This window comes from Lactuca saligna, chromosome 2 (assembly GCF_052625555.1).
Source record: "Lactuca saligna cultivar CGN05327 chromosome 2, ASM5262555v1, whole genome shotgun sequence".
Lineage (NCBI taxonomy): Eukaryota > Viridiplantae > Streptophyta > Magnoliopsida > Asterales > Asteraceae > Lactuca > Lactuca saligna.
The window spans coordinates 156,554,947-156,572,224 of NC_136418.1; the positions used below are offsets into that span (position 1 = coordinate 156,554,947).

Sequence of the window (17,278 nt, forward strand, 5' to 3'; positions counted from 1 at the left end):
CTATTAGTTGAGTTGATTATGATATATGCCAGTATGATAGAATTGTTTACACTTGTTGTCTGTGCGATGCTTGTATGATATGAGTTGGCGGTTGAGTGTGGGCGAGGCCCGTATCTCTCCGAGAATGGAGTGTGGGCTAGGCCCGTATCTCCCAGATAGCGAAGTGTGGGCGGGGCCCGTATCTTCACGAGTGTGGGCGGGGCCCGTATCTCTCAGAAAGTGAGGTGTGGGCGGGGCCCGTATCTTCACGAGTGTGGGCGGGGCCCGTATCTCCTAATTGCATGTTATTTGTTAGATGCTTGTATGGTATGGGATATTATGGGGGAGCTCACTAAGCTTTGTGCTTACGGTTTCAGTTTTGGTTTCAGGTACCTCCTCAGCTAGGGGAAAGGAGCCGGCGCGGTAGCAGCATGTCACACACACCCTCTTCGGTTTCCGCATTTACGAGCTTTTCTGGGATTGATACTCTGATATTCTGATTAGTTGTATGTTTTGGTGTTCGGACATGGTTCAGTTTATATTATGGATGATCGAATGATGTTTTAGCTATTAATATTTTCTAAAGTAACGTTTTTAAACAAAAAAAATTTTGATGTGAAAATTGGGTCGTTACATATTGACCCCCATATTGGAATTAGTTTTATTTATTTATTTTGTATTATTATAACCAAAGAACTAGTGGAATAACAAAATTATTTAGAAAAGAATAATCCTAAGCCTAGTAAATCGATTATAGGAGATGAACTATATTGTTTGACATACAATTACAAAATATACAATCAATGATATTTGTTAATTTATTATGTAGAATATGAAAGCATGTATAACTATATTGTGAATAAGGAGATCAATTATAAGATATATTATAAATAGATATTTTAGTAATTTAGTTATAATTTAATTTACAAATATTGTTTTTTATTTTTAAATATATTAATTATCATTTAATTATATATTTTGATGTATATGTGAATTTATAATTTTATAAGAATATACATTTAATTGAAGCTTTACAATATAATTATACAAGTTTATAACTGCATCTCCAACCCACACTCAAACTTCATTTTTCCCTCATTTATTCCTTTATTCTTTTTCAACCCTATCCAATTTTTATCTTTATTTTGGAAGATATGAAGACTATTATTTCATATTTGGGGGAATACTATTTATATATTCAAAAATGGAATTGAAGTTTTGGTTGCCGATTTTAGTCTCTATCTTTTTTATATTATACATTTTTAGTTTATTTTTATCTAGTAATTATAATTTAATTGTAATATTTAATATTTGCAATATCATATTATATACTAGTTTATATTAGTCAGTCATAAATATACTTTAATATTTATTTATCTAGTTCATATAAAAAATTAAATATATACTAAAGACTTGAACATGATAACATAATTTATAAAATATAGTAATCGAATATGAATATGATCTTAATATATTTATTATAAATATAATTTTATTTATTAATTAATTATTTATGATAAATTAATAATTAACTTAAATTTATTATATATAGATATTTTGTTTATGATAATATTATTTATATATTATTGTATTTAAAAATTTTGATAATTATTTGTTAAAAACTAATTAGTAGATATGTGTATTTGATAATATATATAAGTTAAAGAATGAAATATTATAGAAATATATAATTTTTTTGGTAAAATTAAGGTAAAAAATAGAGTAGGATTTAATATTTTTTAGTTTATCTATAGAGAAAAAATAAAGATGGTCTAAGTGAGATTTTCTAATATTTACCCTAAGGGTACATGTAAAAAGTATTAATTATGAAAAATATTACTATAATTAAATTTGAAATATATTTATTACTATAATTAAATTCGAAATATATTTATTATAGAAATTATTAATAAATTTCACATTTAATTATGATAATATTTTATTATAATTAATGTATTTTACAATTAATTATGATAATATATATATTATCAATTAATGTTTTTTATATATGCTTTAGGGCACATATTAAAAAATTACATAAAAAAAAGTAAGCATCAAATGATAGATTAAATTTTGATTTTTGAAACGTATTTTTATCATCAAAATTAATTTAAAAAAGGGCAAAAAAGTAGTAGCTATCCAAATTTCTTTTTTTTCGGCAAAAGCAGTTGAACTTGCACATTTCTCGCAGATTTGCGCCCAAGGTGATAACCAAAAGGATCCTCGTGCACACAACCTACAGGCTACACATAGTAGTTAACTATCTGGGGAGAAGGATAGATCAGACGTCATCGATGGAAATGCAAATGGACTTCGATCGCCTTCTCCTTTTCGAGCATGCTCGCCGGAATGCCGAAGCCACATATGCCCAAAATCCTCTCGATACCGAGGTTAGGGTTCGCGCACCACGTGTTAAATGTATCTTCACGTTTCTATGTATTCCTGTTTTTTTTTTCGGTGCTCGTTCAATAAAACCGTCTGATTTCTGTATCGCCTTGTTCCTCGATTTGCGTAGAATCTAACCAGATGGGGAGGAGCTTTGCTTGAATTGTCGGCATTCCAGAGTGTAGAGGAGTCGAGGACTATGATTAAAGGTAAGCAATGTGATTTTCGTATTTACTTTGGTTTTGTGGTTTACTGGTTTTCTTAACGCATGGTAAAATAAAGTGCCCTAATTTGTATGGAATTAATGTTTTTGCTAGGTTTTGATTTCTATTCGTTTTGAGCTTGTTAAGTTTTTATTCTACAGATGCTATATCGAAACTGGATGAAGCATTGTCCATCGACCCAAACAAACATGACACATTGTGGTGCATGGGTAATGCTCAAACTTCTTATGCCTTTTTGACTCCTGACAAAGATGCAGCCAAAAGTTATTTTGATTCAGCTTATACTTACTTTCAGAAGGCAATTGATGAGGCAAGTTTCATCTCTACAAATGGTTGCAAAATATACAGTTTCATAAGTGTTCAGTTACTGAACACTCTCATTAGTTTTATCTATATTTGTCATGGTTCTAAAAAGCTCGCCATGGCTCCAAAGCTTGCACCTGCCGTCAAGCTTTGTCAAAACGCCGCCTTAACTCATATATGTGTATAAAAAGAATAATAGTTGAAAATACATATAAAAATATTAATTATATAGAAAATTGCCGCCTTAAGTCACGCTTTACAAACGTCATGACTCGCCAAGGCTCGGAAAAGCTTGAGGCTTGACATTGCCGCCAAGTCACGCCTTACGTTATTTAGAACCTTGATATTTGCTTATATTCACTATCATGCATGTATAATAACCCCAAGATCATGCACCATTCAGTTATGTCTTCTTTTCTATTTGGTCTCAGCAGTTGAATTGATTAATTATTCCCTGTTGCAGGATCCAGGAAACGAACTTTATCAGAAATCATTTGAAGTGGCTGCAAAGGTATATTCTTGTTCTTGTTCCTCCAAGCTGATATCAAAATCTTTCTAAAGGGTTTGAGTTTGTTTCATAAATTATTGTAATTTCAGGCCCCACAATTACATAAAGAGCTCCATAAACAAAATTTCAGTCAACAAATCACAGCCTCAGGGCCAGGGTGTGGAGCAGGTTCATCAACATCTTCCAATGCCAATGCCAGGGTATCATCTTCTGTCCTCAAATGAATAATTTGAGGGCAAAAATGTCATTTGATGAACATATTGTGTTTGTGTGGATTGATTGCAGGGTTTGAAATCACAGAAGAGCTGTGATTTGAAGTATGATATATGTGGATGGGTTATTCTTGCTGTATCCATTGTGGTGTGGATAGGATTTGCAAAAGCTAATGTACCTCCACATGAGGCTCGTTGATATAAAATAAATCATAAGCTCTTTTTTAGACCATGTCTGGTGGTTTTAACTTATAAGCAGATATGGGATTTGATTTTGGTTTGGATATGGTTCTGATTAGACATTCAATCAAGAAATTAATTTGGCATAATTTATTGGTATTTCTAGTATTTTTTATGGACTCTAGTCTCTAGATGATGGTCATATCTTGTAATGCATTGCTTTGTGAGATGTAAGCTTGTGATGTTTGGTTATTATTTGGTGTGGACTTGTTTAAGAAATAAAAAATAAATAAAAGAACCAATGTTTTATTTAGTTCAGTTTGAGAAATATATATATATTTTTATAGATCAGTTCCTTCCGTAAACGAGAAGGTGATTTTTAGCCGGGAAACTATAAACTTTCGAAAGCAAGCTCACCCACTTCATTTTATTTTCTAAGTAATTTTTAGTTATATTTTATTACTATTTCAAAATTGTGAGTTATAACAAAATGATTATTCAAATCTTAAGGTCTTTAAGGCGTATTCTTGGAAGCTCTAATTTTATTTGTGTAGAAATGTTCATCAAAAGTAGTTGTTAGTTTTTAAAGGTATATTGATTCTCTTACTCAAGAAAACGATCAAGAAAATAAGACAATATTGATGATACATTTAATGAAATTGAAAGGGTCAATTTTGAAAAACAACATGTTCACTGTCATGGCAACATCTTAAGAAATTAAAAATGAATAGTGAAGATAAAGAATCCAAGTATTGCATAAATAAATAAATAAATAAATAAGTGGTGCAAGTAGCAAAAATGATACAAAACATTTACTTGTTAATTATGAATGTTGTTTATACAAACCGTTTGGAGATACATGCCAATCTATCTTGGTGCAATAACTAAAGAAAGTAGATAATACTTCAAATATATCTCAAACTATACTTTTAATGTTGATACTTTACCGAAAGATTTGGCTGAAATGATTATCGTGTATCCACTTTCAATTGTAGAGCATCATGGATTTAAAAGTTTGTGGGAGGTTTTCAACCTTTAAGGTTCATTGTCAAAACACCATCAAGAGCGACATGAAAAGTAATTATGATTATGAAAAGGAAAAAACTATGAGTTTGTTAGCAAAGAACAATAAGTAGAGTAGTAATTACTACTAATATTTGGACAACTCAATATATATAAAAAAAAAGGTTTATGGCAATCACAACACATTTTGTAGATCATAATTGGATATTGTAAACCATAGTTAATTAGTTATGAGGTATATCATACTTATTAAACTACAGTTATACTTAATTATTATTTATAAGTTAATATTAACATACATATTTTTAAACTAGTTTATCTATGTTCCCTTTTTGCATACATTTGATGTTTTTTGCATACATACTTTATGATAGGAACATTGATAGGAAAGTGTCTACTCTTACTATTGATAATTGCACCACAAATGATGCAATTATTAAAGATATTGTTAGAGAAACTTCATTTTAAGACCACTAATGATGAATGGTGACTTGTTTTATATGCGTTGTTGTGCATACATTCTTAATCTTATTGTTCGAGGTGACTTATATCTCATTAAAAACGAGGTTGATAGAATAAGAAAGAGTATCTCATACTGGACTGCACCACTTAAGAGGGAGCAAAATTTCCAGACATCAACATATCAGTTGGGAATATCATACACGAAAAGTTGATACTTCATTGCAAGATGCGGTGGAACTCCACATTCTTGACGTTGAGTGTTGCTATAAGTTACAAAGATGTTTCCAGTCGGATGAAGTCTAGAGATCTAAGGTATACATGTTTGCCCACAAACCACGATTGGGAGTAATCTAGTGAGATTTGTGAAATATTACAATTGTTTATGATGTAACTGCTATGTTCTCTACTACAAGGTTTGTGAAATCTTATAACAACTGCTTTTTTCCTTTGATATGTGAGATTGGGGATTCTTTGCATGAGTGGACGGAATCTCCTATTGAAGATACTAAGGACATGGCTTCATGGATTGTTTCTAAGTTTAATAAGTATTAGTCTGTAATTCATAGGATAATGAGAATGACAACGGTTTTAGATCCGCGATACAAGTTAAAGTTTGTAGAGTTACTTTTGCCTATACTTTATGGAGAATAGAGGGAAAATATTGAATTTGAAAATTTATAGGAGTTTGTCATAACTTTGTTTTAAGAGTATGAATCAAGTAATCTATCTAACAAAAACAACAATCAATGTATTGTGTTCTTCTTATTGTTTATATAATAAGTAGAACATCACCTTAAGTTATTTACATTTTTTTTACTAAACATTAGGTGTTGGTAGCGGTTCATCTTCATTCAGTTCTAGATTGTCTTCTAGTCATCGTGTTGGATTCAAAAAAACTCTTATCGGATGTTGCTTCTATCACTAGTCATAATGATGAATGAGGAAGTATATGGAAGTATATGTATTTTCAACTATTATTCTATTTTATACATATATATGAGTTAAGACAACGTTTTGGTAAAGTTTGACGGCAAATACAAACCATGGAGTCATGACGTGCCATGACAGAGCCATAAGGAGTTTTTTAGAACCTTGATATTTCCTACTATTGGATGTAAATTTACATCTTATAAGAGTTAAAATTAAATTTACAATAAATATTATTATCTAACCATAGTTTTATGTTTTATAACAAAATATTCACACCGGATATTTGAGTGATAAATTTTATATTGTATAAGTTGCGAAGTTGCGATTTACATTGGATAACATTTAACATTTAGTGATCTGATTTAGTTATCTGATGTGAATCTAATGGTATACAATGTAAATTTGAAGTTATTTACCGTGAATTACATGCTATAAGATGTATATTTCAAAATAAGTACACAAAAGTTGTGTTATATATGTATAATAATGAAGTTATAATAACAATTTTATTTATTTCTGCATTAATAGGATTTAATCAACAAAATGAAAAGAAATTATTATGATAAAGAAATTAATAAACTCATATTACGATTTATTATAGTAACTTAAAACAAAAAAATATCATAGTGTGAACAATATTCTAATGTGATACTCGGATATACCTCTGAGAAAAGGAATTGTTGGTTATCTTTGTCACGATCAAACTGGAGCAATTCCTGCCTGTATTTGGTACGAAACCGAAGGCCTGGTTCGCACAGCACAGTTTTGGCTATGGCGCTGCAAATGAAAGCAAACGGTTGCGCTGCCGCAGCACCACTTTCATTCCGGCGGTGTCTAAGTCCGTTCAGCAGCCGCGTGTCCTTCCAACCATCACAAAAAGTTTCTCGGTTCTCTGTGTCGTGTGTTGTTAAGAAAAGCCCTAAACGCCTCAAGTACGCTACCCCTCGTTTTCCCAAGGTAATCCATCCCCTCCTTCCTTCATTCAAGGTATTATTCAACTCGAGAACCGTCTCGTACTGTCGTATTATAATCAACGCTACGAAGTTGTAAACGACATCGGTTAATCTGTACGTTTTCAACTTAGGCCAATATGTTAGACTTGAATAAACCCGTTTGATAGTAGTTGTAACCCCGGAGTGACTCTCTTTCGGGAGAGTTGTGCAGCCATTGTAGTAATTGTTGCTTCCGGAGAAGATGGTTACCTTTGACTAACTTGTTCCTTCTTCTCAGCTCATTATTACTCCAACTGTATATTGTATGAGACTTGGACCCGATTAACTATTTAACTCCACCAAATCAGATGAGATAGTAGATAAAACTGTCTGTAGCAGTACTCTATTTGTAGCTAAGATGAAGAATTAGCTATTGACGATCAGGTTAAAGGAAACACTGTAAGAGAAATTCGAGAGGAGAAAAAGTAAATCACTCCGTTCATAACCACAAGCAATTCATAGAGAACATATATTACATTTCCCTAAAATAGACCTCCTCCATGCATTGTAAAATTATTTGTAAGGGCCTCCTGTGTTTGTTACATGAGACTAACTATATCATATCGTGTTCATTGAATCCCTAAATTCTATGTTTTTTCTGTGTTCATCATCGCTTCACCATGAACAACCGAATCAAATGATCACTGATTATTAGCATGATGAGGTTTCTCCATCAATAGTATTATCTCGACATGACAAGCATTTATCTCATGCAGTATATTCCATTTTTTTTTAAATCATCATTTGTGATTAACATGATGAGGTTTGTGGAATCCACATTTTAAGAGATCTTAGATGTAAACATGTGATAAATGAAACCGAAACTCTCTTCATGATTGCAGAAGGAAATTGTAGGAAGCTAACTCACCTTAATTATAATATTGTTGAAAATATTCAGGAGGATGGATTGCTCTACATTGAATGCGATCCTAATGGAGCAGACACATGGAAACTGGATTCAGCTGTGGAGCTTCTTAAAAAGGGAGCTGTTGGTGTCATTCCCACAGATACTGTGTAAGTCCAACACCAATAATAACTTATTTCTTATAATTTATGACAGCATTGATCACTAACAGCAATTTGTTAATATATGTAGCACTTATTATATTATTTCTTTGTGCTGTTAATAGGTATGCTATGGTTTGTGATATGACTAATCATGATGCCATTGAACGTCTACGAAGGTAGATCTTTTGTACATATTAAAAGATGTTGAATGACTGAATCTTCATATAAAGTCAAAATCTCAAGTGTAGTTTCTCTTTTTTTATATTTATGTTGTAGGTTGAAAGAGGTTGAAGCTTCAAAGGCAAGCCATTTATTCATTCATTCTGCTTCAGTACTGTAATAATGTCTTGTCTTGTGAAAAGAAATAAAATTGCTATATTATTATTATTATTAACATTGTTTTTAATGTGAAAATGACAACTGTTGCAGCCATTTAGTATTTTGTGTCGTTCCCTCCATGACATTGATACATATACGACTGGATTCCCTCGTGGGAACAGTGATGGTATTTCAGACATTTTCAGAGCTGTGAAACATTGCTTACCTGGACCTGTAAGTATGGTTTTTTACTTTCTTCTCTTAATGTTAAAAATTGCACATAACTTTACTTGATCTAGATAAAGTGTACACTTGTATGGATTAATAATATTTGAAATGGAAAGAGGAAAGAAATTTTCCCTATTTTAGCTGATGGTTTCCTGTTTCTGTTAATGTTTGTTATAGTACACTTTCATCTTAACTGCAAGCAAAGCATTACCAAAACAGTGTATAAAATACGGAACCACAACTTCTAAATACGCATCTAGGAAAAATTTGGGTGTCCGCATACCTAGTGATGCTGTATGTCAAGCTGTATTGGAGAAGATGGGTGCACCTCTTATTTCCACAAGGTCTTTCTTCATCATTTCTTAATTATTACTATATTATAACCACAAAATTTAGCATCATCTATATTCTATGGTCTTTTTAAATCGTATATAAAAAAAATAGTTTATACTTTATACTTTATAGTGATGTTAGTGGTTAAATGCTTCAGTGTGAGGTCACCGGAGGAAAACCGATGGATAATTGACCCGGTGTTGATAGCTGATGCATACGGACCAGAGGTACCCATTTTGTCCAAAAGTCATAAGTCAATTTTTGGTTGAATATTATTAATTTAATTATGATTATGATTATTTCAGGGTCTTAATTTTGTAATCGATGCTGGTGTGAGAGTGGCTAATCCATCTACTGTGGTGGATATGATTAAGACTCCCCCAACAATTATTCGTCAAGGGAAGGTAACATTTTCAATGTTTTCACATGTGAGGATAAAAACAATAGTTTTGTGGATAAAAGCCTAAAACACTCGATATGTTGTGTGTGTTTTGTATTTCCTGTCATTTGGAAAGTAGAGAATATATATAATGGTTTTTATACTAAAAAAATAACTAACTAATTGAATAGATAAAATGGTAGAAAGTATCTGTATTCTGGCCAATCTGATATTTTGTATGTTATTGGTTTTAGGGTCCTAAACAACCATGGATGGTTGAAGAAGAAGGAGAAGATGGTGATGAAGAAAGAGATTCGATTTCATCTACTGCATAGTTAACACTCCCTGTACACTTGTAAATTGTGAAGCTTAGAATCTGCTAATTCAGTCCACAATAGCCAACAGGAGTTTTTCCATTTTGCTTTTTGGGTGGAAAAATCTTTAGAAAAATATCTCCTTTTTAATCTACTTGTAAATTTACAAGATCAAATCAAGAGCTTTTTCAATCATTTTTTTAATTTTAATCAATTAGTCACTAATGTAAGTCGTAATAACATGTTAAATTATATTACAAACCTAAACAATACTAAATAAAGATGTCTACAAACATAACCATAAAAAGTAGAAAATCGTTTGTATTGTTAATATATGTAAATTTAAGTTGTACCTTTATTGATTGTGTTGTATTAATTTATAAGATAAAGTGAAATTCGTATGTAATATTTTCTTTCGTTTTATTTTATGCAACAAAATATATAAAACCTACCCCTGAAAATTTTGTAAAAATGTAAATACAAAAAGTCAAAAGTTATATATTCTATTTAGTTATATAAATTTAATTTCAAACATATGCAATAAAAAATAAAAATGATATAAACTAAATTTACGGGGCCATAAATAATGAAAATGCTTTACTACAGTCAATCCGAGTTTGATGGTGCTAAACCCTTATTTTGGTGGGTTTTTCTTGGAACTATCTTGTATTCAAATAAGAAATGAGGGATTTATTTTAGATTTGACACGAAAAAAAGTTTTACTAATAGGACTAATGACATATGAAAGGCCTAAATTTTGTAAAGTTATTTGATTTTACATTTTTTTTTTTGCTAAAACCGGTGGTTTGCAATTTTTTTTTTTTCAATTTTATTATTTTTGGATTAAACTGGTCATTTGCTAGTCACCAGCACAAATGGCACGTCATGTGTGCTGAGAGGGCTAACCATTCCATGTATGGACATTGGACACATTTCTTTTCATAGTCCAGAAATGATATATATGGTTTAAGTTAAACATACGTCAATCCATGTATATCTTTATCACATAAATTTAATTATGATAATATTTTTTATAATTAATAATTCTTATATATTCTTAAAACACATATCAGAAAATCCAATCTTAAATGGGATAATGACTTGAAAGGGTAACGAACTTTTGACTTTTGTCACATTTAGTCACTAAACTTTTTTTCGTTATCTATTTGCCATTGAACTATTGAAACTGTTCACATTTTACCCTTATGACCGGCTGTTACCGGTCATAAGGGTAAAATGTGAACAGTTTCAATAGTTTAGTGGCAAATAGATAACAAAAAAAAAGTTTAGTGACTAAATGTGAACAAAATCGAAAGTTTGTTTCCCTCTAAAAAGTTCAATGACTAAATGTGAACAAACTTCCTATTGTATTATGTTTTAGCAAAATTATTTATTTTCGTTTAATTGTAGCAACATTTGTTGATGAAGAAATTTATGAAATAAAAAAACAAAATGCAACATCCGGATTTCCAGGTATCATAATTTAAGTATTTTTCTTTTGAGTTAAGAAGAGAGACTTGGCGAGTTGACGCCTCAACTTGTCGAGTAAGGTCGCGACTGATGATTCGGATTAATGAATGGACTCGACAAGTCGGTGAGGCGACTCGACGAGTCTGCGCTGTTGGCAGAAACCCTAAATCTTTGGGCCCGAGCCATATTTAAAGGCACGTATGGCCTTCAATTGCCACTACATTTCCCATAAGTGAGAACCCTAGCGAGCTTGAGTGTGTAGAGTGAGAGGAAGAGCTATCTTGAGCTTTTTGGTGTGATAGATCTGGACCCTTCTAGGTTCAGAGAGCCAAGAATATGAAGCTTTAGTAGAGTAAACATTGGGGTTCGAAGTTAGGAAGCATTTATGGGATTTTTATGGTAGATATAGTTACTTTCATCTTATACATAGATATGAAGTATTTTATATAAATTACGTGTTATGTGTTCATATTATTTGAATACTTGTTGTCCATGCTAGATGAACGATTTTATACATGTTTTAAAAGATTTAAACGGTATATTTATTTTATATCTACAAATATGTTGCGGATGAAACATGGGTAGATGAAATAGTTGGTGTGTGATGAAATAAAATGATTAGATATATGTGATGATAGAAAGGTGATGATAATTAGGTATATAGATGATGATGAATATGTGATGTAGGATGAAAGGAAATACCATAACCTTAACCAGCAATGTGGCGATGTAGTCATCTACCAAAGTATAGATGGCGATCACGGACTATTCTAGACAACACAGTGGAAACACCAGCATGCCCATAACCTGTAGGTGATGAATTACGAGTTCAAGCGATGTTGTAACTATGTATTCATGCGATGATACTCTAACCCCTTACTATGAATTACGAGTTCAGACGATGTTGTAACTACATATTCATAGGATGTCACAAATTTCGAATGCCAAACCAATGGTCATAATTCACATCAGTGAGATTGGTTCATTTTTTTGTAAAACCAAAATCAGATTAGAAATTTTGATTTTTTATTTTGGAAAATGTCAAACCATTGGTTTTGCATTTCGATTTTGGTTTTTTGTTTTTTTTTTTAAATATATTTTCAGGGTTTTGTTTTGTTTTGTGTTTTGTGTGTTTTTTTTTTTTTTTTTTTTTTTTTTTTTTTCTATTTCATAGATTTCTTCATCAACAAATGTTGCTATAATTTAATAAAAATAAATAATTTGCTAAAACATAATACAAGAGGAAGTTTGTTCACATTTAGTCATTTAACTTTTTAGAGGGTAACGAACTTTCGACTTTTGTCACATTTAGTCACTAAACTTTTTTTTCGTTATCTATTTGCCATTGAACTATTGAAACTGTTCACATTTTACCCTTATGACCGGCAACAGCCGGTCATAAGGGTAAAATGTGAACAGTTTCAATAGTTCAATGGCAAATAGATAACGAAAAAAAGTTTAGTGACTAAATGTGACAAAAGTCGAAAGTTCGTTACCCTTTCAAGTCATTATCCCATCTTAAATTATGACCATTTGAACGATTTCAATTTGAAGTAGTCGACATCTCATGAAACCGAGCTAAAATTTGAACTCCCGCTTAAATTTCTGTAGTTTTAAAATTGAAACTTTGATATCCGTTTTCATGTTTTTTAAGTACTTTCTATCTCCCGCAAGATTCTCCACCAAATTTCAAAATCACCCGCTTCCCATTCAAACATCCCCCCCTAAACTTCCATTATAAGCACCTTTGTACGCTTCTCTCATTCTCATCAACTCATATTCTTCTTACAGTTTCCAATAAGACGAAAATATGCCTTCCATCCCTGAAGAGCCTCTTCTTGCTCCAAACCCAGATAGATTCTGTATGTTTCCAATCCAATACCCTCAGATCTGGGAAATGTACAAAAAAGCAGAAGCTTCGTTTTGGACGGCGGAGGAGGTTGATTTGTCACAGGACCAGCGTCAGTGGGACAACCTAAGCGACGGAGAGAGGTACTTCATCACTCACGTCCTCGCCTTCTTCGCTGCCTCCGATGGAATCGTATTGGAAAACCTCGCCGGACGGTTCATGAAAGAGGTCCAAGTTGCGGAGGCGCGTGCCTTCTACGGATTCCAGATCGCAATCGAGAACATCCACTCCGAGATGTACAGTCTCCTTCTCGAATCATACATCAAAGACTCCAACGAAAAGAGTAGGTTGTTTCGTGCAATCGACACAATCCCTTGCATCCAGAAGAAAGCGAAATGGGCCCTCAGGTGGATCGACGGATCTGAAACCTTCGCAGAACGTATCATCGCTTTTGCCTGCGTAGAGGGTATCTTCTTCTCCGGCAGCTTCTGCGCCATATTCTGGCTTAAAAAACGAGGGCTCATGCCGGGTCTGACATTCTCGAACGAATTGATCTCACGAGACGAGGGTTTGCACTGTGACTTCGCGTGCTTGCTTTACAGCCTGTTGAAGATGAAATTGAGTGAAGAGCGTGTGAAGGCAATCGTGGCTGATGCTGTGGAGATCGAGAGAGAATTCGTTTGTGAAGCATTGCCGTGTGGTCTGGTTGGAATGAACGCCGATCTTATGAGCACATACATCGAGTTTGTAGCAGATCGATTGATTGGTGCTTTGGGATACGGGAAGATGTACAATGTTCAGAACCCATTTGATTGGATGGAGCTGATTTCATTGCAGGGTAAGACCAATTTTTTCGAGAAGAGGGTCGGCGAATACCAGAAGGCATCTGTCATGTCTAATCTCAATGGCAATGGGGATTCCCATGTTTTCAAGATGGATGATGATTTCTAAATTAGGGTTTTTACTATGTCATAAAACCTTTACAAAAAATTGTTGTTTTCTCTTTGTATTATCAATTTAGGTGTAACAAGTTATATAATTAGTGTGTTTAATAAATTTACGTTAATGAATTGTGTCTTTTACAAAAAAAATTATATAGGAATTTTGTTGGTAATATATCTCTTGCTTTATATATTAACTAGTTGCTAGTTATTAACTCTTCTTCAACTTGGTGCGACTAATATTCCTAGTTTTGGTGTAGGGATAAGATTATAAACATTGTCATGACAACTGATAACTGACAAGTGGCAAAATGCTAGTAAAATCCTTTGTTTTTCATTCATTAAATCCCAGGATTTGTACAACGTATATTTGAAGTCTGATAAATATAGACAAAGTGACAAGATACGAAAAAAAAAAAATAAACAATTTAAATGTTTTGTTACTCTTTATAAATGTCATTGGTGTAACTTTCAGCATCGGGTCGAGATGGCCGAGTTGGTCTAAGGCGCCAGATTAAGGTTCTGGTCCGAAAGGGCGTGGGTTCAAATCCCACTCTCGACATTTATTTTTATTTTTCACATCTCCCACTCAATATTCCTAGATTCTAGTCTGTGATAAACCACTAACACATTTTGCCATAACTTTGTCATCACAATATAAGTTTTAGATAATCAACAAAAAGTAAAGCAAATTGCAATGCAATTTTAACTAGTGTAGCCTTGTAGGGACCCACGCTTTTCGCATGGGTCGGAAGACAATTTTTTTCTTCATATTTATTTGTATATGGAAACATGTTATTTATATATTTGTCTTGAAAGATTGTTATTGAAAGCACAATGTGTTTATAAAATGTTATAATAAAAAGAATTAAAAAAGAGAAAGATTGTCTAGTCATAAAAAGTAGATAGATTTTATGACACTTCATTTCCCATTAGCATCACCAATACATGTCCAATTATTTTCCATTACATTTACGTATGAAATCTGCAAAAACATATTTGAAATAAGTTAACTTAACAAATCAGAGTACTCAAATTCCGCACTTTTGGCAACTATAAAATGGAATCTCAAATTCCAATTACATTGTTAGAGATATCATAGCTTACTTTCACGCTTACATCTTGATCTTTCTGAAAATCAAGAATATTCCAACACAATTCAGCTGCTCCACTTGGTGTTGGCTTTAAAAAAATCAAAAGTAAGTACCAAACTTAAATTAAAGTTTACATCCTTTTGTTACCTAATTTTGCTTTGTATTCTAAAGGATAAAAGCAACACCACAAAAACACATAATTAGTACATGATTATATCATTAAGATATATCCAAGAGCAACACATCCATCCAACTCATCCAAGTTCTTGATACAAGAAATCCATGACATCAGAAATTAAACATAAAAGTTTTGGTGTCATTGGTCCAACAATTATATGCCAACGTTTATGCAATAAATAGAAATGATTAAATGCAGGAAACTTAAAAACCAAAATAGCAATATACTTATGACTTCATTCCAAAATAGCAATCTACTTGTATTATTTACCTGTTTAACATGATCAAAGGGTATATAAATCAAGGAATGCCCCAAAATAAGGATTAAAACTAATATAATAATAAATAAAAAGAGTTAAATGCAGGAAATAGCGAGGCAACACATAAAATTAATATAATATTTAAAAAAAATTAAGTGAAAGAGTTGAATGTCCCAAAATAAGGACTAAAACAGCTAATCTTCAATATTATGCACATGTAACAATATCCACATGTTGGTGATGGACATTCTTACCTTTATCATATTACTTTTACCACCACATACCCGACTACCACCACTACTAAATACATTTGGATTAGGTCAAAAAATAAAAAAGTAGTTAAAAAGCAACACAATCAATGTTTGAAACAAAAAATACAATAGAAAAAAGCATCAAACTCGATGTTTGGGTAAAAAAAAAGCATAAATAGAAAAAAAAAAAAAAAAAAGGAATAGGAATGTGGCTGGGTAAAAAAAATTCAAAAAATTAAGAAATATAAACATACTTAAAGTTTTGGTGAAAAAAGGTTGACATGAATGTGTCTTGGGTAAAATAGATAAAACAACAAAGGCTTGTTTTGTTTTTTCTCCAACTCCTTCAGCCAAAATGTAATGCTTGAGTTGCCAGGTATTTCCTTTTTGCCGCTTATTCATATAGTAAAAATAATATTATGATTTTAAGAGGAGGGCCTTACGCTAGGCGTACATAGTGTATGCACGACATTGGTGAGGCGCGAAACGGGGGAAGCCCCCTGCGCAGATTGGGTGTATCCATGCGTATGCTGGCCAGATACAAACCCTAAATTTTTGGGTTTGCACCTTATTTAAACGTCTTAAGTTCCTCCCAACCCTCATTCTCCCAGCCTCCACTATCCCTAAAGTGTTAAACTCGAACCCTAATCCCCTTGCATACATATTAAGCTTAATTTAAGCATTTTTGGTGATATTTGGTGATTTTGAAGAAGAAGGAGTTTAAAGAAGGAGTAAGGAGGTGAAGAGGACTTGTAGATCTAGAAGTTTGGCATCATTTCTAACTCATTTGAGGTATAAAGCTTTAATCTTGACCATTACATGCTTAGATCTAGTTTTGGGGTGTTATATGTCATATTTTGGTCCCATAGTTGAGGTTACTTGAGTTCTAGAGGTTCCAGTCCATATGAGCTGTCATTTTAGGCTCTTGGAGGTGTTTGAAGCCATAAAATTGGACCTTGATGGTTTAGCCTTAACAATGCAAGTGCTAGATAGCAACTAAGTGAGCTTATGGATTTAATTTGTGTCTTAATTCCCATCCATGCATGCAAAAGCATAAAGTTTATAACTTTATGGTTTATGACGTCACAAGGAAGTTCTTATGTTGGTTGGCCGGTATGCTGGCATACCCTTGGTACGCTGTGTGTACTGGGTAAACCTCCCGTATCTGGTCAAGGCCAGCGTATGCTGGGCGTATGTGTCAAGTACGCCGCGTGTATACATGTAACGGGTCAAAATATGGTTTTTGGGCCTGGAATTGTTGGGCCTTAAGCCCACCTGTGGACTAAGGCCTCTGGGCTTAGACCTAGGATTTATTGTATTGAGCCTTAAAGCTTAGTTGGTTGGACTTGGGCATTTTATTTTGAAAGTTGGGCCTTAGGAGGAAGAGGTCCAATAGGGAAAAGATTAGCGAACCTTACCTTATGTTATGAGTCAAGGTTTGGACCATGGGGTCAGGTT

At 32.7% G+C, this 17,278-nt stretch overlaps 3 protein-coding genes and 1 non-coding gene across 4 annotated transcripts; all 4 read left to right on the forward strand.

Moving 5' to 3' along the window:
- Window positions 1–2,121: 2,121 nt before the first annotated feature.
- Window positions 2,122–4,043, forward strand: LOC145032298 (mitochondrial import receptor subunit TOM20-like). The gene is made up of 6 exons (XM_078981063.1): window positions 2,122–2,369; window positions 2,495–2,573; window positions 2,729–2,898; window positions 3,355–3,402; window positions 3,489–3,599; window positions 3,685–4,043. Exons 1-6 carry the CDS (start codon window positions 2,274–2,276, stop codon window positions 3,808–3,810), a joined length of 630 nt encoding a protein of 209 aa, XP_078837189.1. The 5' UTR covers window positions 2,122–2,273; the 3' UTR covers window positions 3,811–4,043.
- Window positions 4,044–6,846: 2,803 nt separating this feature from the next.
- LOC145032299 (DHBP synthase RibB-like alpha/beta domain-containing protein) lies at window positions 6,847–9,973 on the forward strand. The gene is made up of 9 exons (XM_078981064.1): window positions 6,847–7,163; window positions 8,097–8,212; window positions 8,329–8,382; window positions 8,483–8,507; window positions 8,636–8,758; window positions 8,930–9,096; window positions 9,243–9,312; window positions 9,391–9,489; window positions 9,719–9,973. The coding sequence occupies exons 1-9, from the start codon at window positions 6,978–6,980 to the stop codon at window positions 9,797–9,799; spliced, it is 921 nt and encodes a 306-aa protein (XP_078837190.1). The 5' UTR covers window positions 6,847–6,977; the 3' UTR covers window positions 9,800–9,973.
- A 3,016-nt stretch (window positions 9,974–12,989) lies between these two features.
- Window positions 12,990–14,167, forward strand: LOC145032300 (ribonucleoside-diphosphate reductase small chain-like). Its single transcript, XM_078981066.1, has one exon. The coding sequence runs from the start codon at window positions 13,059–13,061 to the stop codon at window positions 14,046–14,048; it is 990 nt and encodes a 329-aa protein (XP_078837192.1). The 5' UTR covers window positions 12,990–13,058; the 3' UTR covers window positions 14,049–14,167.
- A 352-nt stretch (window positions 14,168–14,519) lies between these two features.
- TRNAL-AAG (transfer RNA leucine (anticodon AAG)) lies at window positions 14,520–14,600 on the forward strand. Its single transcript has one exon. It is a non-coding gene; the product is annotated as a tRNA-Leu (tRNA).
- The last annotated feature ends 2,678 nt before the right edge of the window (window positions 14,601–17,278 follow it).

What these genes read in the sequence shown, in the direction of transcription:
- LOC145032298 (XM_078981063.1), top strand. Translation starts at nt 2,274, where the DNA reads ATGGAAATGCAAATGGACTTCGATCGCCTTCTCCTTTTCGAGCATGCT. An exon ending in TTCAGAAGGCAATTGATGAG is followed by an intron (nt 2,899 to 3,354) that starts GCAAGTTTCATC and finishes TCCCTGTTGCAG; the next exon opens with GATCCAGGAAACGAACTTTA. An exon ending in CTTCCAATGCCAATGCCAGG is followed by an intron (nt 3,600 to 3,684) that starts GTATCATCTTCT and finishes GATTGATTGCAG; the next exon opens with GGTTTGAAATCACAGAAGAG.
- LOC145032299 (XM_078981064.1), top strand. Translation starts at nt 6,978, where the DNA reads ATGGCGCTGCAAATGAAAGCAAACGGTTGCGCTGCCGCAGCACCACTT. An exon ending in GCCATTGAACGTCTACGAAG is followed by an intron (nt 8,383 to 8,482) that starts GTAGATCTTTTG and finishes TTTATGTTGTAG; the next exon opens with GTTGAAAGAGGTTGAAGCTT. An exon ending in GCACCTCTTATTTCCACAAG is followed by an intron (nt 9,097 to 9,242) that starts GTCTTTCTTCAT and finishes TAAATGCTTCAG; the next exon opens with TGTGAGGTCACCGGAGGAAA.
- LOC145032300 (XM_078981066.1), top strand. Translation starts at nt 13,059, where the DNA reads ATGCCTTCCATCCCTGAAGAGCCTCTTCTTGCTCCAAACCCAGATAGA.